General features: G+C 47.6%; 1 protein-coding gene across 2 annotated transcripts in view; it reads right to left on the bottom strand.

Moving 5' to 3' along the window:
• Positions 1 to 1981: 1981 nt before the first annotated feature.
• Positions 1982 to 22563, bottom strand: part of ANKHD1 (ankyrin repeat and KH domain containing 1) — a 1109311-nt gene continuing 1088729 nt past the window's right edge. For both annotated transcript variants that reach the window (XM_085617924.1, XM_085617925.1), the window contains exon 34: positions 1982 to 2484. In XM_085617924.1, the coding sequence (XP_085474050.1) occupies positions 2425 to 2484 (60 nt within the window). In that variant the 3' untranslated portion in view covers positions 1982 to 2424. The remainder of the gene's footprint in view (positions 2485 to 22563) is intronic.

Here is a 22563-nt window from a genome sequence, read left to right as displayed (position 1 = left end):
CCCCCCCCTGCGCCTTGAGACCCTCAAGGGTAAGTAGCGCGCTCTACAAATGATTTGATTGATTGATTGGGCAGGCAGGCCGTGATTGTAGAAATAAGCATCCTACAAGTCCAACACTACTATCTAGTCTATTGGGTCCAGGGCAGACAGGACCTCAGCTAATATGAGCATTTTGAATTTCTCCTTCAAGAAGTAGTTGAAGGCCTCCATCCTTTTTGGGGAGCAGAAAGTTGTTTGGCACCGGTCCAGATCCAAAAGGCCTGACTGGTGCCAGAGCTGCCGGAGTGGAACCAGATGGGGCCCCTTCCATCACCGCAGGTACACCTGTGGGGTCGGACCACCCAAATAGGAGGTGTGTGGCCCCCTAAAACTCTTTTAGAGGTATATGTGTGTGGGGGCGGTTTGCTCTGGCTCCCAGAAAGTCAGGAAGGCACGGAATTAGCCCAGGCTCTACCGCGGAGTCAGGCCTTGAATGAAGATGCTCTCACGCCTCATCAGCTGACTGACAAGGAGAAGTCGAAGACGTCTTCGACGACTTCTTCTTGTGTTGAGACTTACCCTAATGTCGAGGATTTGGAGTGGGACAAGGATCTTCAACTCCATGACCACTCTCTGGTCCTTCCCCTTGAGAGGACCTCGAATGTTGCGGCGCCACCCGCCGAGTCTCCATGAGCTTGAGGGACTGCTCTCGCAAGGCCTTAGGATTCATGGCGCGGCAGTCGGAGCATGACTTTGGGTCATGGTCACACTCGAGACACCACAGGCATACAAGATGGGAATCCGTCACTGACATCGGTCAATGACAGGCTCTACAGGGCTTGAAGCCGGCTTTCCTAGAGGACATCCCTGCCACACCAGGAGGAAAAAACCTCAAAAAGAGGAGACAAGTCAAAAAATTCCAGTCAAATAGTGACTGAAGGGGTAGCTCTTCTCCAGATCAACGCTGGCTGGGGTAAAAAGAAAAGAAATGATGTCAGCATGCCTAGGTACAGCCTATATAGGTGCTGCAGACGTCACTTCCGCGGACAACGCCACCTACCGGGGTACTGCTTTTGAAAAGTCTTCCAGATTCAAATTCAAAGGTAAGGAATCTAACACTACAAGTCTTTCAGATACTGCTATGATGCCTGGACTTAATCTGCTTTTTAGTAAAGAGTAATGACTGGGGACACACGATCTGTGGAGAAAAGAAATTGGGTATCATGGTAAGGATAATTATTGTAAAACTGTGAGCACTTGCTGTAAAATTAGAACTGAGCAAATAACTTCAAGCATCAACTGCATTTTTCTCTACCTCTTGTCAATTGGGTATCAATTTTGTGAACAGCATAATTCGAGAGAATTTTTTTTATTTATTAATTTCTTGAAGTACAGTATTCACTATACTTGCACAAAAACTTTAGATGGTGGATATACTAACAGCCCTAGTCTAGAGGCCAGATTGTTACAATGTTAATCGTTGCAGCACAAGTGGCCACAACAGGTCACCTTGCAGAGTAAATAAACATTAAATTACTGCTAAATCCAACAACGTTTGTGTGTGTTGTATGAAGAAAAAGTATGAATTTGAATCATTGCTCAACAAGAGGTACTCATGATATGGTCAGAGGGAGCATAAATATAGCTCCTGTTGTCAGTCACCCAGGAGTGATTTAGGTTTTTGAACAAGGGGTATTTCAAGGTGTAAAGACTCTGTAAGGAAATGGTGCCCTTTAAGATTCTGCTGTGGTGCCAACAGCTCATTTTCACTGTGTGGTAATTTCATTATGCACGACTGTTAATTATACATAGCTTTTGCGATAGTACAGATCTGACAAAAAACAATACAGAGAAAGGTTGGTTCTAGGATATGAATATTTTTGCAGAAGGTATGTTTTTCATTTTTATATTTCATTTCAGTGCCCATCTGATCACTCAAGCAATGTACAATAGAATGTTAACTTTCAGAATTAACAACATTATCACACTTGCACAAGTAACATAAGTACTGTGGATCTTTTTTTATTGAATATTCAGGTAAATATTTCACATTAATACAGGCTACGCAAAGTAGAGTCACTGTACGACATTGCATTTTCTCAACTTTTTTAAGCCTGTAAATAAACTGACATGGTTTAACCAACGCAAAGTTGGAACCATGTAACCTAGTTCACTGCTGTATACAATAAAATGTCAGTACTGTCTAGCCAAAAAACACTCCAACAGTCCAAAATGGCCAAACTAATCCAGAAATATAATTTAAAGTACAGACAAATTAATGTGGCGTTGTACAGTGGAAAAATCAAATTTCCATTTTATCAGCAGATTCTTTGAACGATTTTGTCACGTCAAAAACATAAAAAAAAGAAAAGTAGTTGAAAACTCTCCAGGGCTTTAGCCGAATCAATGATAATCCAAAATGTTGAAGGTTGACTCTCCAAATATCTAATTGACATATTTTAGGTGCATATTGCCAATATGAGGTGTCCATGTTCCAGCCCATACCTGTGGATGAAAACAGGCATCAGATAAAAGAAATTACATACTGGGAAAGGGCTACAATTTAAAATATACATTTGACATGGACTGCATTTATCAGTGACTATAATTATTAAAGAAAACGATGTAAATCAGGAAAGCTTACTCACCTATGGAATGTGTGATATTCCTGGCCCTTCCACGATCAACTTGCGAAAGCCTTGCACCACTAGAACTGGAAAAACGTTTGAGGATAGGGGACACCCTGAGGATCACTTGACAGCAACCACACACCCCCGAGAGAGCATAAGGAAAATGCTACTTACCAGTATGCATCTGTTCTTGGCATGTAGAGCTGCAGAATGACATACTTGTGCATCTGGTGTTGGGCTCGGATGATTGCAGTTTGTTATTGTCTTGGAAGAAGTCTTTGTAGTCAGGAGATAGGTGACTCCTCCCTTTGACAATAGTGTGCATGGGCATCGACTCCATCTTTATATTGTTTTTCGCCATGATGGGAAATAACAGAGTTTGTAAGAAACAGAAAAGATGTCCATGTGTAATGTATCTAAGTAAGATAACACTGGATCAGATAGAGGTTCCGGGGAAACGGATGGGCGTATGTCATTCTGCACCTCTACATGCCAAGAACAGATGCATACTGGCAAGTAGCATTTTCCCTTCGAGGCATATGAGCTGCAGAATACATACTTGTGCATAGACTATATAGCAGTGCTCTTCCCTAGCGGTGGTTACCTGTATCTGTTGCAGTGGTCTGAAAAAGTGTTTCAAGAACAGCCTGGCCTACAGAAGCTTGTTGTTTTGCCTGCATGTCAACACAATAGTGTTTGGTTAAGGTGTGTGGCGTAGACCATGTTGCTGCCTTACAAATGTCATCTAAAGGAATATTCCCTAAGAATGCCATGGAAGCCCCTAGTTTGCGGGTTGAATGTGCTCTAGGGGGGACTGTTAATGTACGTTTTGCTTTGTGGTAGCATATTTGAATACATTTGACTATCCACCTAGCAATCCCAGCTTTTGAGATGGGGTTTCCTTTATGAGGTGGTGAGAAAGCTACAAAGAGTTGGTTTGTTTTTCTAAAAGGTTTAGTTCTGTCAATGTAAAAAAGTATAGCTCTTTTGACATCCAGTGTGTGAAGAACTCTTTCTGCTACAGAATCTGGTTTTGGGAAAAACACAGGTAATTCCAACGATTGATTAAGATGGAAAGCCGAGATTACTTTGGGAAGAAATGTTGGATTTGTTTTAAGAACCACCTTGTTATGATGTATTTGTAAGAATGGTTCTTGTATGGTTAAAGCCCGAATCTCACTTACTCTTCTGAGAGAGGTGATTGCCACTAGGAAAGCTACTTTCCATGTAAGGAACTGCAGCACACATTTATGTAAAGGTTCAAACGGAGGACCCATGAGCCTAGTAAGGACAATGTTTAAATTCCACTCTGGAGAGGGTGGGATTGTGTGAGGAATTATCCTTTTAAGACCTTCCATGAACGCTTTAATAGCAGGTACCCTAAATGATGACAAATGTTGTCTGTTTTGTAGGTAAGCGGCAAGGGCCGCAGGATGTAATCTTATGGACGTGTATACTAGATTACATCTTTGTAGATGCAGTAAGTAGCAAATTATATTTTGAATCGAAGCATCTAGAGCGTCAATTTTGGCTGCATAGCAAGCTCTGATAGAAGGGCGCCTAGCTTCTTTAAAGTTCATACAGTCCAGTGGGAAATGGAGGTAACCAAACTCTAGGACTTCAGGAGCCAGATTGCCAGGTTCAGTTGTGCTGGATCTGGATGCCTTATTTCCCCATGGTTCTGTGTAAGGAGCTTTGGGGAGCGGTGTCGTTTTTGGTGTGGAACGACTGAGAGTTCCAGAAGTGTTGTGAACCATGGTTGCCGGGCTAATGTGGGAGCAACTAGGATCATTTTGCGAGACTGTTTGAGCTTACGCCTTACGCACTACTAATGGAATGAGTGGGAGTGGCGGAAAAGTGTACGCAAATCTGCCTGATCAATTCATCCATATCGCATTGCCTTTGGACAATGGGTGTGTATACCTGGCGGCAAAGGTTGGGCATATTGCGTTTGCGTGTGTGGCGAACAGATCTAGGTCTGGATGGCCCGACATGTGAAAGAATGGACGAAGAACTAGAGGATGAAGTTCCCATTCGTATATCTGCGGTGTCTGACGACTGAGCAGATCTGCAATCTGATTGTATCTCCCTGGAAGATGTTCTGCTAGAAGGTATATCTTTTGTGGGATGGCCCATATATTTTGCACTAGTTGAGAAAGCTGCAAAGAATGTGTTCCTCCTTGCTTTTGTATATAATACATTGCTGTCATATTGTCCATGTGGACGAGGACAGTTTTGTTGGTGAAATGTGGCTGGAATGATTTTAATGCGAGAAAGATTGCAAGCAACTCCAGCTGGTTGATGTGGAGCACTTTTTGTTGAGGGGTCCACCTGCCCTGAATGGTGTGGTTTATGAGTTAGGCTGCTCAGCCAGTAAATGATGCTTCCGCTGTTAGCACTATATGTGGATCTGGGTCTAGGAACGGCCGGCCTTTGGAAAGGTTTTGTGTGTTCCACCACTGCAGACAGCGATGTGTGCGGCTGTCCACCAACACCAGATCTGAAAGTTCACCTCGAGCCTAGTTCCACTGACGTGGTAAGCATTCCTATAAAGGGCGCATCTGAAGTCTTGCATCGGATACTATGAAAATGCTCATCATTCTTATGAGCTGCATGAACACTTGAGATGGTAGTGAGTGTTGGGGTTGAAATATTTTGATGAGAGTTTGCATACTGGATATCCTGGCTGGATTGGGGTATGCAAGAGCTTTGAAAGTGTCTATTGTGTCCCCTAGATACGGATGTATGTGGGAGGGCTGGAGATGTGATTTGGTGAGGTTTATGGTGAACCCCTAGTTGTGGTGTAGATGAATTGTTTGGTAAGTGTTATGAACACACTGGTTGTATGACTTGGCTTTTATCAGCCAGTCGTCCAGGTATGGAAACACATGAATTTGTTGTCTCCGCAAGTGGACGGCTACCACCGCCAGACACTTTGTGGAGACTCTGGGTGCTGTGGTTACTCCGAATGGGAGAACCTTGAACTGATAGTGTTGACTGTCCACTGTAAATCTTAGATATTTCCTGTGAGCAGGGTGTATAGGAATATTGAAGTAGGCGTCCTTGAGATCTAGAGTGGCAAGGAAGTCGCCTTGTTGAAGCAGTGGAAGGACCTGTTGAAGAGTGATCATGTGAAAGTGATCTGACTGTATGTAGATATTGAGACGTCTTAGGTCCAGTATTGGTCTGAGAGTACCATCTTTTTTGGGAATGAGAAAGCAAAGGGAGTAAACCCCTGTACCTTGATGCTGGAGGGGAACTGGTTCTATTGCATGCTTTTGAAGCAGTGAAAGAACTTCCTGTTTCAGGAGCAGTAGATGTTCCGTGGACATTAGACGTTGTTTGGGCGGTATGTTTGGGGGATTTTCGGTAAGTTCCAGGCAGTAACCATACTGGATAATTTGTCTTACCCACCTGTCTGTATAGTGATGGAGTTCCAGACAGGTAGGGACTGTGAGAGTCTTCCTCCGACCAGAGTGGAATGGTCTGGAGGGAGCAGAGGGAAGTCATTGTTTGGTAGTGGTGGAGGTTCGATTGTTGTTACCTCGGCCTCTCCCTTTCTTATTATTTCCCCTGTAGCCACCTCTAAAATATCCTTTGTTGGGGGAGGTTTGTGTGGGGCTTTTGTAGGAAGAGGAAGTAGTGTCTGTACTAATGTTTTTGGATCTGCCCCTATAAAAGGAGCGACAAAAGGAGCCTCGTGTTGTTTGAGACTGTAACGCTCCCATAGATTTTGCAGTGTCTGTACCTCTTTTCATTTTTCTAAAGCTGTATCTACAGCTGGGCCAAACAGGTGTTCTTGATCGAACGGCTGATTTAAGACGGTTGATTGCACTTCCTGTTTAAAACCAGAAATGCGCAACCATGCGTGTCTGCGTAGTAAGACACTGGTGTTGAGAGATCTAGATGCAGTGTCTGCTGCATCAAGGGCACATTTCATGGATGCATTTGTTATTAACTTGCCCTCCTGGACCAGATCATTGGCTTTGGCTCAGGCAAATGTTGAATTAGGTCTTCAAGCTCATCGTAGTGAGCCCTGTCATATCTGCTAAGTAGTGCCTGTGCATTAGCTTTCCTCCAGTGATTGGCTGCTTGGGAGGTAACTTGTTTGCCTGATGCGTCTATCAGTTTACACTCTGTCTGGAGGTGGAACACCACCAGAGATAGATAGATAGATAGATATTTTTTTATTTTTTTTAAAATCGATTCTAGGATGGAGAATCCTCGTCCTGACAGGGTCTTTAAATGTGTCAGGTGCAGGTTCAATGACACCTTTGAGCAACAGCAATGTATGTATTGTCTTCTGTGACTGGGCAAAAGTATCCAGTGGGAAGTCCTCTTCCATGGCGTCTGAATGTAGTTGAACACCATGATATTGCGCAGCCCTATTAATAAGCTGACTTAACCCTATATTGTCATATGGGGGAGATGGTCTTATTTGGTATGCATCTAGATCAGGAAGGTCTGGAGGATCCGAAGGATCGTTATATTCTGCCCATGAATCCTGTGGAATAGTAGTGTCATCATCAGAGTCATCATCAGGGTCATCATGGTGTGCACCCCCGCCCCCTAAATCATCCTCATCCTGTGGTGGTAGGGGTGAGCATGGAGAGAGTATAGGAGTGTGTATGGGAGAGTATGTAGGAGACAAAGGTTTAGTAGGAAGAACAGGAGAAGAGAGTCTTAGGGGGGAAGGAAGTTGCAAAGTCTCTTTTCTTGACAGGTAGCTCAGGAGAGTGTGAGGTATCTAATTTCCTCTTCTTTGTTGGGAGGCTGACTATATGGCCTATTTTAGGTTCCACATGCAATGTCTTTTATTTTGGATCAATAGGATCTGGTTGAAACAGTTCTTCCTCAGAGTGGTCTCCTTTCGGTGCCAACTTTTTCGGTTCCTAACGCGGTTTGGATTTGTGCTCTGGAGCTGTAGGAGAGGTTTTGTGCTCCTTTGGCTTCGATGTCGAGTTAGAAATCTTTTTCGGATCCGAAGGTAGTCGGTGTTTGTTCGGATCCGAGGCCTTATGGTCTTTTGGTGCCGAAGAGCTCGATACCGAGGCCTTTTTGGACGCAACGGGAGTAGGGTGTATTCCCGATTTCGGTACAGACTGTGTTTTTTGGGTACTGATATGCGGCTTGCTCGGTCACAAGCTGCCGGAAGGCTTTTCCTTTATCTTCGGAGCCGGGCCTGGAGGCTGGGCTTCTGAAGTTTTCCCTCGGTCTCGACTAAGGCCTTCGGGCGAAGTTTTGACCGGAGCCGCCTTCTTTTCTAAGGGGGCCGGGGTAGGGGCATTTGTACTCACTCGTTGACCTGGTGTGATGTGGTCATCGGAGTCGGAGTCATCGGCTTCAGAAACGATGTTGAGATCCTCCGAGTCTTCTGCCTCTGGAACATCGGGACCCTCGAAGATGTCGTGTGGCACCTGTGAAGCCTGTTGAGCAGTCACGTGTCGTTGAGCCCGGCGATCACGGATAGTTTTTTTAGAGCGAAAAGACTCGCAGGCTTGGCAATCCTTTTCTTCGTGTTCTGGTTACTGTGTGGAAATTTAGCTCCACACTGGGAGCATTTTTTAAATGGAGTCCTTTCAATTAGCTGTAGGCTCGAATGGCGGCAATAGGCCCAATGGCTCGTGTCGACGAGCAGAATCGAGGAGTTTGTGGGTTAGCAAGTCAAAATCACACGATCGAAACAATACCGTCAAGTAGTGATGGTTTGCGCATCGAATAGGTTTGGAAACACTGTATCGAACTGGAGCGCCGAAAGTCACATCCAAACCCGATGGCAGAAACAAAAAATCTAAAGATGGAATTGATATCCATGCGCACTATCGTCCAAGGGAGGAGTCACCTATCTCGTGACTACAAAGACTTCTTCCAAGACAATAACAAACTGCAATCATCCAAGCCCAACACCAGATGGCAATCTATGCACAAGTATGTATTCTGTAGCTCATATGCCTCGAACCTACTGTTCCAAATGTGGATATATATGAGGAACAACTAGTATGCTTGTTTAAGGAAAGGAAATAAATGCTTCTCAGCAACACTCCTCTGTCATAAAGGCATTGAAACTCCACACTTGGCCATAATTTGTCAAATTCACATAATTCGAAGTTCTCCATCTCTTAGGGAAGTGGGAGAGTCAAATGAGTATCTGCAGTTATTACGAATTGTTATAGGTAACAATGTTCATATGCTGGAACATATATAGAGTCACAAGCTCCATTTATAAAAGCAGTGGTGAGTCTAGGTCAGGATACCCTCCTGGGTGATAGGACTCAACAAATCTGAATAATGTAACAGTACGCAGTGTAATCTAGGAGTCTTGTGAACAGGAAGCATACTTCCTCAAGACGTTTTATGACAGCTGTTCTACCTATATTCAACTATAGACAGCTGCATTCGCATCCATCTGTGATGGTACAAATATCTTAAAGATCACCTGCTTAGGGTTAGTCTGTGGCGCCGGGAAACCTCCGGGTAGCTGTGTGCCTTATAAAATTAAATTAATAATAATTAATAATAAGGTGATCCCCGGATGTCAGCACAAGGAGCAGGCTGCGCACCTACGAAGATGAGCGTTTGATTTTATTATGTATGTAAAATATTAGATGCACAGCTAGGTTTTTCTCAACTCTGGTTTAGCATAGGTATGTTCTCTGCTATGATTTCCCATAGCGGTGTATAATCTTTTTGGTTAAGACTATGCAACATTTAAGAATTGCTACATAAAATATGCAAATTTTTGTAGAAACTCACAAAGGAAAATGTACGTTTGGAGCTGTCTGTCACTGTAGCCCTTAAACGGTGAATGGCACTGCCAAACAACAAGACACTTTCACAGGAGATGCATGTCATGTTTGTTGAGTGAAAGTGGGCAATTGGACCAAATTCTAGGCCAGGAAGCTCCTTATCGTAAAGTATTACAGATAATAAAATATCAATCCCACTAACAAAACAAAGTAGCAATCCTTTGGTAGTTGTGGTATCATAAGTATTATCACAAGGGAATCTCCAGTGGCAAGTGAAAAGAAGTGAAACAGCCCGCTCAATTGTGAAATAGCCCCCTCAATCTCCAGGCATGAAGGTGGAGGCTCTGGAGTTTGAGGTGCAAAACCTACCCCTCCAACAGCGTGAGAGATATGCCATAAGTAGGAGAACTGGGGAGAAGAGGGGAAGCGGAGAACACCCCCCCCCCACACCCCTTCCCAGGCTGTTCGTAACAGAAAAATGGGAGGCACAGAACATAAGACAACACACATTTTCTTGAGAGTTGTACAGGCCCACTACAAGGGTGACGCAGAGGGCAAAGATGGGTAGTACCACCTCTAGGTATAGAGGCGCCACTATTGGCCAGCAAGATGACGCTGACTTAGGCTATTAATCGTCGTAGTCAAAAAATAGTTTGCAACCAACCAAATGCTGCAGGCATAAGCCATGCCGACAGTTTAGGTGCGTCCCGGAAAAGAAGATGATAGCCCACTCTGCCTTACTTGTTTAAGTACCACGCTGCCTCACCTTTCCAATATTCCCCAGGCGTCATATTAGATCTGGAAACTTTTCAGAAGTATCTCTGTGCGCCGGTAGGTGGTGCCATGCGGCTCCCCACTAACATGTTCCACTCTGGAAATGACTAGCAGAACTTATATAGGCGCCACTCGTGTGCGCTGACGTCAGTTGCTTTCGAGACTGAGCCCCCAGACACAGAGACCCAAAAGCAAATTGGTGTGAACAGTGAGAAGATTCCAAGAAATGGGATCCTATTAATGTATGAAGGCCACTCACAGAACAGGGAGTATGGGAGGGCCGGTGAGGAATTTGCAGATAGTCTCTCTACCAGAAAGAGTGTTACAGAAGGTAAGTAGCTTGTTCTTCTGATAGAGACTTCTAGCTGAAGATTTTTCACCTTCTAAATAGATACCAATGCAGTACCTATTTGGAGATGTTGTCTGTGGGTGGACTCAACCCACAAATTCCTGCAGGACCAAGTGGGCAAAATGTCCCTCAAGGCGAACTAGACAGTCCGGACAACAGTGCTTCGTGAACCTATGGAGGGTCACCCAAGTAACTACCTGGCACATGTCTAGGACATGGACACAGCGTGCCAAGGCAATGGTAGTAGCTTTGGCTCCGGTAAAATGATCATGCAGTCCTTTCGGAGGCTGCTTTTTAGCCAATGCACAGCAGATATTAATGCAGAGTAAATCCAACAACAGATTGTTCTCTTCTACACAGCCATGCATTTTAACGCTCAAGAAAACCCTGTAAAGAGCTGATCATCCAACTGATGTTCTTTGGTAGGATCAATGTTAAAGCTCAGTGCTCTCTTGGGATCCAAGTGGAGTATGTCCTCCTCTACCGAGAGGTGAGGCAGAGCATAGAATGCCGGTAAGGTGCTGTTCTGACCAACATGGAATGGTGTCCCAACTTTAGACAAGAACAATGTGTGTCCGCAAGACCAGTTTGTGTAGGAAGAAGGTGACTAATGGCAGGTTGACAGAGTCTGAAGCTCATACTGTTTTGAGGGTGAAAAACCAAGAGGCGCAACTGTGAAGTGGCTTGAAGGGAGTGCACATCAGAAATGTGAGGGAGGACCAATTTAAGGTCCCACTGTAGCATGACAAAGGGATACGGAGGAAACAAATGCAAACCTTTTAAAACGCGTATAACTGTGGACTTAACAATGAGGGCTGATGTAGGAAGATGACTTTATATGTCCAAGCCAATGTAAGGGCACACCATGCAAAAAATACAGACAACCCATTCTGGTTTACAGAGCTTAAAGAACAAGTTACTTACCTTCGGTAACGATGTATCTGTAAGAGACATATATTAGTTATAGATTCCTTACCTTAGAATTACCCCTAGGCGTCAGACTGGATCCGGAGAATTTTTCACTTAGCAGTACCCATGCGCATCGGTAGGTGGCGTCGGTCGACTACGCGTTCATCGTCGGCATCATTTTCGCCAGGATGACGTCGCGGTGTCTACATAGACGCCGCCCTTGCCAGCTGACGTCAGTTCTGACATGACTTGCCACACCAGAAGCACAGAGCCATGCAAGACACTGACCACTGGCACACATAACTAGGGCCCTGGAAGGGAGTCCCTATCCCTAGAAGTCAGTTCGCAGAACGGGGAGGATGGGTGGGGCTGTAAGTGAACTATAACGAATATATGTCTCTTACAGATACATCGTTACCGAAGTTAAGTAACTTGTTCATCTGAAAGAGACCATTAGTTGTAGATTCCTTACCCTAGTATAGATACCCCAGCAATGCCTACCACGGAGGTGTGTCTGCGAACTAAGTTCACACCAGAATATCCTGGAGAACAGAACGGCCAAAAAAGCACTCTTCGGACTTGGCTATCCAGGCAATAATGTTTGGTGAACGTGTGCAAGGATGCCCATGTGGTTGCCTGGCAGATGTCAATGAGTGGAATTCCACGTCCCAAAGCAGTAGAGGATGCCGTCCTGGTAGTGTGGGTGCCCAATCCCACTGGAGGTTCCTTTTTCACCAATGAATAGCAAATTTTAATGCATAGGACAACCCATCTAGAGATGGTGTGTTTTTGTAAGTCCTGGCCTTTTTTTCACCCACATATTCAATGGAGAGTTGATTGTCCACCAAGAAATCTTTTGTGCAGTCAAGGTAGAAGGACAGCGCCCGCTTTAGGTCCAGATGGTGGAGTCTCTCCTCCTCTTTGGAAGGGTGTGGAGGTGGGAAGAAGGTAGGCAAAGTGATGGTCTGACCTATGTGGAAAGAGGAAACTACTAAGGGTAGAAAAGAGAGCCTAGTGCGAAGGACCACTTTGTCCGGATGGACTGCAATATATAGGAGGCTTTGAGGATAGAGCTTGAAGCTCACTCACATTGCGAGCAGAGGTGATGGCGAGCAGAGGTGATGGCGACCAGGAAGGCAGTCTTCAATGTAAGAAGTCGAAGAGGACAGTTATGTAGTGGTTCGAAGGGAGCACACATAAGGTAAGTATGGACAAGATTCAAGTCCCATTGGGGCATTGTGAAAGGAGAAGGAGGAAAGATCAGAGTAATGCCCTTTAGGAATCTATTTACAATAGAGGACTTGAAAAGAGAAGGCTGATCAGGAAGGCGAAGAAAGGCAGATACGGCTGAGAGGAAGCCTTTAAGAGTGCCCAAGGCAGAGCTCTGCTGGGCTAAAGAAAGGATGAACAAGAGGACCTCAGAAAGAGGGGCAGAGAGGGGATCCACAGCTTTTGCTGTGCACCATGCCACAAACTTGTTCCATCTACAGGCGTATAACGTTTTAGTGGAGGAACACCTGGCTGCCAAGATGGCGTTACATACTTCGGGAGGAAGGTCGAAAGCTGTCAACTGTCGCCGCTCAATTTCCACGCAAGGGGGTGGAGACTGGACAGATTCAAGTAGAGGACCATCCCCTGCTGCTGCGACAGAAGATCCTCCCGAAGAGGCAGTCTGATCGGTTGATCGATGGCCATGCTCAAGAGCTCGGGGTACCAGACTCTTCGTGCTCAGTCCAGAGGCACAAGAATTAATTGAGCCCGGTCGCGCTTGATCTTCTTCAGCGCTCTGGGCAGAAGTGGTACAGGCAGAAAAGCATAAAGGAGGCCGTAATTCTACTTGCGACAAAAAGTGTTGCAGAGCGAGTGCCGCCTTGGAAATTCCAACGTGCAGAACTGCTGACACTGCGTGTTCTCTTCAGTGGCAAAAACATCTAACCAAGGCTCTCCCCACTGCTGAAAGAGACCCTGCACCACCTCCGAGTGAAGACTGCATTCGTGAACCATCATGCACTGACTGCTGAGTACATCCGCCCGGGCATTCAGAGAACCTGCCAGGTGTTGAACTACCAGAGATATGCCCTGATGTTCCAGCCATGTCCAACGCTGAAGGGCCTCTTGACTTAGGGTCCACGACCCCACCCGGCCCTGTTTGTTCCAGTACCACATGGCGGTGGTGTTGTCTGTGAACACCTGCACTACTCTTCCTTTGATAGCAGGAAGGAATGCCTTCAATGCAAGACGGATCGCCCGGAGCTCCAAAAGGTTGATGTGGAGACCGGACTCCGCCAGAGACCTCTGATCTCCGCCTCTCCCAGGTGATCACCCCATCCCAGAAGTGACGCATCTGTCATTACTATCAACTCTGATTGGGTTAGGGGATCTGCCGCTGACCCAATCCTGGCTCTTGAGCCACCACTGCAATTGACGTGCAGTCCCCTCCAAGATCTGGATAACATTGGAAAGATTCCCCTGATGCTGCGCCCACTGGAACTTCAGGTCCCACTGCAGAGCCCGCATATGCCACCTGGCATGATCCACCAGCAGGATGCAGGAGGCCATGAGGCCCAGCATCCTCAGAGTCAATCTCACGAAATCCGGGATAGAGGCTGAAACTTCAGTATCATAGCCCACATATCCTAGACTCTCTGCTCGGATGAAAAGGAGCTTTTGAGAGGGAATCAGGTGTAACTTCAGCACGTCGATAGTGAACCCCAGCGAGTGCAGGAGGTCTGCAGTAGTCTGGAGGTGGGAGACGGCAGGCCTGCCTTTAACAGCCAGTCGTCGAGATAGGGGGAAGACTGGAACCCCTGATCTGCGCCGATGAGCTGCAACCACCGTCATCACCTTTGTGAACACCTAAGGAGTGCACGGGAAACTGAAAATGCTCTTGGCCTACCGTGAACCGTAGGGAACGCCTGTGGGCTGGCTGGATTGGGATATGGAAATATGCGTCCTGCAAGTCCAACACTACCATCCAGTATCCGGGGTCAAGGGCAGACAGGACCTGAGCCAAAGTGAGCATTTTGAACTTCTCCTTCCAGAGGAAGCGGTTGAGGGCTGAAGTCTAAGATAGGATGCAGGCCTTTATTCTTCTTGGGTCCCGGAAAATAGTGGGAGTAGCAACCACGGCCTACTTCTGGCACAGGGACCCTTTCAATAGCTCCCTTGGCCAAGAATGCTGCAACTTCCTGGCGGAGAAGGGCCAAGTGATCCTCCGAAATGCGATGAAAGGATGGTGGCATGGAGAGAGGGGAGTCTCGAAGGGGAGGGAGTAGCACTTTCGGACTACATGCAAAACCCACCTGTCCGACGTGATGTTTTGCCAGTGGGGGAGGTGATGGCGAATCCTGTGGCCCTGAAAGGTCGGACTAGGAAGGTTTGGAGGCTGCTGCAGGGGGGTTATGGGTGGACTGCCGCCCGGTGGCCCCCAGACCCATGTCACTGGGTCTCATGTCCGCGGCCACGCACAAGCTGGGCAGCTTGCGTGAACTGGTGGCTAGACTGGGTCGAATGTGGTGGGGCACCCCTTCCGTAGCCATGAAAGGGCCAAAAAGCAGACTGCGTGGGGCAATAGGTTGCCGCGAGGCCCAAGGATATGGCCGTAGCCCTATAATCCTTGAAACGCTTGAGCGCCGAGTATGCCTTGTCACCAAAAAGGCAACGGCCATCAAAGGGCATGTCCAGTAAGGTGGATTGGACATCCCCAGAAAAACCAGACGTCCTCAACTAGGCGTAGCACCTCAGGGCTGATTTGGAAACCGTTCTGCCCAGTGAGTCAGCTGTATCCAGCGCATATCTGATGGTGAATTTAGCTGCGTCTCTACCCTCTGCCACCGCGCGGGTGAGAATGGCCCGGGCCTCCTCCAGGCACCGTGGCAGCACATGCGCAACCATATTCCCACACTGTATGGGTATAACGGCCCAAGAAGCATGCGGTATGCACTGACTGCAACGCTAAGATGGCGGAAGAAAACATCTTCTTCCCAAGGTGGTCCAGCTTCTTGGATTCCCTATCTGGAGGAGCAGGAGAAATTGCGACCTTAGAGGACCAAGCTCTCGGGGGTCGGGTGTTGGGAGAGGAAAAGTGGGTTGCCCGGGGCCAAGCAGTGGCGTCAGGCAATCATCCTATCCACAGCAGCCCCTGTGCTGCGCTTGGACGAAGTGCCCAGAAAGACATCGGTGAGGGCTTCATTAAAAGGCAGAAGGGGCTCCGTAGAGGCCGCCGCAGGTTGAAGCACCTATGTCAGGTGGTTAGTCCTGACTGCCACAGTAGGAAGCACCAGGCCCAAATCCTCAGCAGCCCTACGCAACACCGCTGCGTATGAGGCTTCCTCCTCTGTAGCCACGGTAGAAGGGGAGAGCATACCAAGGTCTGGGGAAGTATCCAGACCACTTGCGTCACACCCAGGTCCTCTCACCAGTCCGGCTCTTCAAGCTGGTCAGCCAAAGGATCTACAGACCCCTCCCAGTCCTTCTCACTCTCCTCTGGTTGCCATTCAGGCCTGAAAGGAACACCAGGGATGAACAGAGGCACAAACGTGCCTTCCGGCACTGGCTCCGAAGTCAACCGATGTCGGTCCGGCACCGCGTCCAAGTGGGGATGAGGCTGGGGTTGGCGCCTGTCAGGGGCACAACTGGCACCCGGGGTGTCGTCGTTTGGATCTGTGATGGGGAAGGTACCGTGAGGTCGACCGTCGTCGATCCGGATCCAAGCCTGGATCCTTGGGGGGCCTCTGGTGACGGGGCTGGAGCTGCCAGCATCGAAGGCCCAAGGCCTGAGCCCAGTTTGCGGGATCCAAAGGCGCGCCGGCGGAGTCAGGCTGACCAAAGTTGCTGTGAAGCACTTTGTCGAAAGCTCGAAGCTAGGCAGGGGATGCTCTGGCACCGGGAAAGGTAGGGAAACTCAGAGCTGTCCCTGGAGCAGGCTCCAAAGACTGAGCTGGAGAGCGACGACACTCTGGCCCCGCGTCGCGTCAGTCGTCCGACGGTGAGAAGGTGAAGAGCGACGCTGCTTCTTCGCCTTCTTCTTGTGCTTCGACTTACTTGAAGACCTCAAAGACTTCGGCGACGAATGGTTGTGGTGGCTCCGTGATCGTTCCAGAGACTTTCCTCTCGATCAGGACCTTGAGCGACGTGGAGCCGAATGCCGGGCCTCCAACAACTTTCAGGACCACTCCCGCAAAGACTTCGGGTTCATGGCATGGCAGTTGGAGCACGACCTCAGGTCGTGGTCAGGCTTTAGGCACCAAAGGCACACAAGGTGGGGGTCCGTACCAAACATCAGGCGGATGTAGGCCTCGCGCGGTTTAAACCTGGTCCGACTATGGGACATCTCTCGTACACCAGGAGTCGATAGACTCAAAAAGAAGTCGAAAAATGTCGAGAAAAAGTTTAGTCAAAAAGTGACTTAGGGGTAGCTCTCTCCGGATCTGCACTAGGCTGGTGCGGGAAAAGAAAGAACTGATGTCAGCGCGCATGGGTGGTGTCTATGTAGACACCGCGACGTCATTCCTGGCAAACAAGACACAGACGACGGAGTAGATGGACGCCACCTACCGACACGCAGTGGTACTGCTAAGAGAAAAATTCTCCGGATCCAGTCTGACACCTAGGGGTAATTCTAAGGTAAGGAATCTATATCTAATGGCCTCTTTAAGATAGGAGGCTGCACACAGAGGTTTGAGGCAGTTAATCTCACAGAAAGCGGATTTATGAGGGAGGTTCTAAACCATAAACTGAGCAGCAGCTGTGCATGGAGGAGGGGTCCAGTTTCTGGTTGGTGCACACAGATGCTTTGTCACAGGACTGTATTATGCAGCTTCCCACGGCTTTGCTTTGGAAAGAGCCGTGTGCATGCGAAAGGGGAAGGTTCTTAAATCTTAAAGTGCAAGAGTTATTATATGACTTGGAAATTATAATTATTTTGTGATGTTACAGTTAGTGTGCTAGGAGAAACATGAGCCTAACGGTAGCATCACAATATAATTATCATTAATTCTGACACTAAAAGTTTGATTTGTGCATTTATTGTTGTGTTTGGTTTTTTTTCAGTACTTTGGAGTATGGTGGTGGTGTGCGGGGGGGGGGGGTTGAAAAGCAGGCGTCACGAATGAAGTGACAAGGTTTATGTAGAGGATGATAGGGGGGGCAACTCTTGTGGTGGCGAAGACCTGGTCGAAGAATGCTCCCACTCCGGAGTGGTATCAAGACCACTAGCATCCTGAATGCCTTCAAAGTCATCAGAAGATGCGTCCACCTCACCTTCTTCCACTTCCTCCCTATAACGCTCCTCTTCCAAGACTCTCTGGGCCTCTCTCCTTGAACGGATCCGAGGATCCGGCGTCGGCGGCGCCGTACGTGGAGTCGGTGGAACCGAACGTGGAGTCGGCAGCGCCGGAGTCGAAGCAGTCGGCAACGGCGTCGAGGAAGGCTCCGAAGAAGGCCGCTCCAGCCGAAGTCGAGAAGGATCACCAGACGGTGCCGGAAACTGCCACGAAGGAGCCATCGGCAAAAAGGGCATAAACGGGGCCTGAGCATAATGCTGCGGCACTCCCAAGGTGTATGCCATAGGACCCACGGGACCAGATGGTGCGCCGGATGGGAAGGTAGCCCGATGAAAAATCCCATACATCGCATTAAGGAAATGTGTTGAATCCGCACCCGGCGCCGGGAACTGCGGATAAGGGATTGATTCTGAATCCGGTCGAGGAGTACCCGGAACCGGAGCCGAAGTGTCCACACCAGGCGCCGCAGTATCAGCTGGTCCTGGAGAAAGCTCTTTCTCTTGTTCCTGCTCAGCGTCAGAAGCAGAAGACTCCACTGGCGCCGGTGACTGCGCCGGAGACTGTGCCTGGGACCGCGCCGGAGTCCGCTTCGGCGAAGGCGACCTCTCTGGAGACCTCCTAGGATATGGAGAAGGAGATACACCATCCTTACTTCGACATCGAGGCGACGGCGATCTCGAAGTCTTACTCCTCGAAGACCGGCGCCGAGAGCTATGCTTCCTCTTCTTGTGTTTCTTCGACTTCGAAGAGTGCGAAGTCGACAACTCCGGCCTCGATTTCTGCTTCTTCCTACCACTTCTTTCCTTCTTTGCTTTGGCCATGAAGAGTTTCGCCTTTCTCTCCTTCAGGGCCTTGGGGTTCATTCTTCTGCAACTGGAACAGTCCTCCATGTCGTGGTCAGAAGAAAGACACCACAAACAATCCTCATGGGGGTCAGTCATCGACATGTGGCTCCCACATTCCGTACAAGGTTTGAAACCAGACTTCCTCGTCGAGGACATGATAAATCCAGAAACAATAACCACTACAAGACTACAAAGTAGCAGGAGAGTGCTGGAAAACCGTTACGCGTCGATGGCGCGGAAAAAAGGGAACTGACGTCATCACGCCGACGTGGCTCTCTTATGGCTCCGGTGACGTCATACGGAGTCGCGAGCGGAGCAGAAGCATTACGACGTTCACGTCGGCGTAGAGAGCTGGGGAAAAAAGTTCAGTGGAATGCTGGCGCAGGGGATATTCACAAGGTGAGGAATCCACTGGCAGATGTATCCATCAGAAATCCTTTATCTGTTCAGGACAATACCATTGGAATTCGAGAAATACTGGTTTGTTACATTGGAGAATATAGTGAACCGATTCATGTGGTTGCTGGGAGAACTAGGAGGGCTCTTAGATTTATGTCACTCCCACGGGAACGGGGGGGCTTTGCGGTACCTGATTTTAGAACTTATTATTGGGCAGCAGCTCTCCAGTATATGAGTATATTATTTGGCGTACCCCTCGGAAACTCAGAAGATGATATAGGGCTTCCTGATGTATATAAATTGTTGCTCGGGGATCATGCTGAGAATTGCTTTATGAAATTTAGCGAGCCCAGTTACTATAAGAAGACAAAATTTAAGACACTGTTGGCCGCCTTTAAAATCTGGGCGGCACTTAAAAAACAAAAAGACTGGACTTGGGAGGATTCATTATTATACCCAGCTCTATAGAAACCCCATTTTTCCTGAAATATTCTCTGACGGGATCATGGCAGATTGGTCAGAGAGGGGGGTTTGGAAGGTTGGGGATTTAATACAGAAGGAGGACTTCCGCCAGTTTGGTGATATTCAGTCGGAGTATGGACTGGATAGATGCAATTTTAAAAAAAAATTGCAGCTGCAAAGCTTTTTTTAGTAAGAAGGTGGGGGGGCTTAATGGGTTCAGTAGAATTAAAATCATAGATACTATTAGAGACAGCAAGAAGGGTGCTATTAGGTTATTATATGCTGAACTGCTAGCATGAAAACAGGATGATCTGACCAAACATGCGGGAAAATGGATGGAACGGGTGGCTGTTGAACCAGAGAGGTTCCTCGACCTACCAGAATTGTGTCAAACAGTTATGTGCTCGGCAGGCCTTCAAGCACAGCATTATAAGACTGTTTTTTCACTTTATTATACCCCGTCGAGAATTGCACAGTGGGGTGGGTCGGTAGGAACTAACTGTCCGCGGTGCGGTGCACCCGCGGCTGATCTTATACACATTTTCGCAGCTTGCTCACGTCTCAAAAACTTGCTAGACTCTATAACTAAGTTTTTTGACCTGTCATTAGGGCTGAACGTTACATTACCCCTGCTATGATTTTGTTTGGAGTTAGCAGCGGTGATGTGCATGATCCGGCTTATCAATTTCTTTTTTTGGCTATGGGTGTTGTGCGGATAAGCATTGCTTCTGTCTGGCTTGATCCGCTGCCTCCAACTTTTCAGCAAGTTTGTCTCGATTACTTTCAATGTTTATTCTGGAAAAAGCTACATATGAGAGGAAGGGTAAAAAGGTGAGAATGCTGGGCCGGCGTATCTGGGCTTCCTTAGCGAGATGGAAGGAGTCAAAGGCTAAATAAATAAATTTGCCCGGTATGTTTGATTTATGGCAGAGCCCTGCTTAATCTAACATTTGGATGATATCTCGGAATGAACGTATTATTGTTTCCTATGGTTTATTCTTAATTTGATTGTTATCTATGTAGGAGGTTTTGAATGCTCATCTCCTTCATATTTTTTCCATGGATTGCTTAAATGTAACCTCCCTGTTTAAATATGGTATATGAGTTTGTGCTGTTCTCCGAAAAATAAAAATTTGAATAAAAAATATTTAAAAAAATAAAAATGGAAGTATGTTTGTAGAGTGTGGATTTCCCAGAGTCACAGTTAAATACTAGAAGTCTGGCAAGTCAGGACAAAAAGATTAGAACATGAAGAAAAATACTACCCATCCCCCCCCCCCCCAAAAAACATTTGACAGCAAAAAGAAGGCAAAGAGCTTAAAAACGAAAATAAGGCTGTTTGGTGTGGGTCAGGTTTCGTGCTGGAGGATAGCCAAATCTTTGCAGCAAATCTCTGCCAAAAAGCAAGAAAAAGAAAAAATGTAGTACTTTTAAGAACAAGTTACTTACCTTCGGTAACGATATATCTGTGAGAAACATTAGTTAGTGTTAGATTCCTTACCTTAGAATATCCCCAGGCGTCAGACTGGATCCGGAAAGTTTTCGTTAGCAGTACCTCTGCGCGTCAGTAGGTGGCGTTGTGCGGCTCCGCGTCCGTAGCTGGCGTCGTATGCGCCGAGGTGACGTCACGGAGACTACTTAGGCGCCACCCATGCGCGCTGACGTCAGTTCTGTACACGACTTTCCGCGCCAGGAACGCAGAGCCATGCAAGACACTGACCACTGGTGCATAAAACTAGGGCCCTAAAGGGATGACCTTAACCCTAGAAATCAGTTCGCAGAACGGGGAGGATGGGTGGAGCGGTAAGGAATCTAACACTAACTAATGTTTCTCACAGATATTTCGTTACTGAAGGTAAGTAACTTGTTCATCTGAAAGAAACACGTTAGTGTTAGATTCCTTACCTTAGAATAGATACCCCAGCAATACCAACCCCGGTGGTGGGTCTGCGAATTAAGATCACACCAGAAATTCCCGGAGAACAGAACGGCCAAAGCAGCCGTCTCTCCGGACTTGGCTGTCCAGGCAATAATGCTTGGTAAAGGTATGGAGCGAGGACTACGTAGCTGCCTGACAGATATCCTGCAAAGGGACTCTCCATCCCAGAGCAGTAGTGGCTGCTGTCGCCAGAGTAGAATGGGCACGCAGCCCCACAGGAGGCTCCTTTTTAGCCAAGGAGTTGATTATCCACCTGGAACTGTTGTGTGCACTTCAGATAGAACGAGAGCGGACGTTTTGGGTTCAGACGGTGGAGCCTCTCTTCCTCCTTCAAAGGATGCGGAAAGAAGTGATGGTCTGTCCGATGTGGAAGGGCGTGACAACCTTGGGTAGAAAAGAAGGACGGGTCCTTAACACCACCTTGTCCGGATGAACAGAAAGTAGAGGATGTTTAGAAGAAAGAGCCTGGAACTCACTCACTCTTCTGGCAGAGGTGATAGCAACCAGGAAAGCAGTCTTTAAGGTGAGAAGACGTAAAGGACAATTGTGAAGTGGCTCAAAGGGAGCGCACATCAAATAACCCAACACAAGATTCAAGTTCCACTGAGGCATTATAAAGGGGACCGGAGGGAACGGGAGTGTAATGCCTTTCAAGAAACGACGAACAGGGGACTTGAAAAGAGAAGGCTGATCTGAAAGCCTTAAAAAGGCAGAAATGGCTGAGAGATAGCCCTTGATAGTGCTCAGAGCAGAGCCCTGCTGGGCCAAAAAAAGAAGGGCAGAAAGTGGATCCACAGCCTTCGCTGTGTACCATGTCAAAAATGTATTCCACCTGCAGGCGTATATCGTTTTAGTGGAGGGACGCCTGGCTGCCAAAATAACATCACAGACTTCGGCAGGAAGGTCAAAAGTTGTCAACTGTCGCCGCTCAATCTCCACGCATGTAGGTGGAGGCTGGACAGGTTCGGTGGAGGACCGTCCCCTGCTGCTGCAACAGAAGATCCTCCAGAAGAGGCAGTCGGATCGGAGGATAGATTGCCAGACTGAGTAGCTCTGGATACCATACTCTTCTTGCCCAATCCGGAGCCACAAGAATGACTTGGGCCCGGTCGCGCCTTATCTTCTTCAGCACTCTGGGCAGAAGTGGTATAGGCGGAAAGGCGTACAACAGACCGCAACTCCACTCACGACGAAAAGCATCTCCGTGCGAGTGCCACCTTGGAAATTCCAACCCGCAGAATTGATGA

The sequence above is a fragment of the Triturus cristatus genome, chromosome 7 (assembly GCF_964204655.1).
Source record: "Triturus cristatus chromosome 7, aTriCri1.1, whole genome shotgun sequence".
NCBI classification, from domain to species: Eukaryota; Metazoa; Chordata; class Amphibia; order Caudata; family Salamandridae; genus Triturus; species Triturus cristatus.
This window is presented reverse-complemented; position numbering and strand designations above follow the sequence as displayed.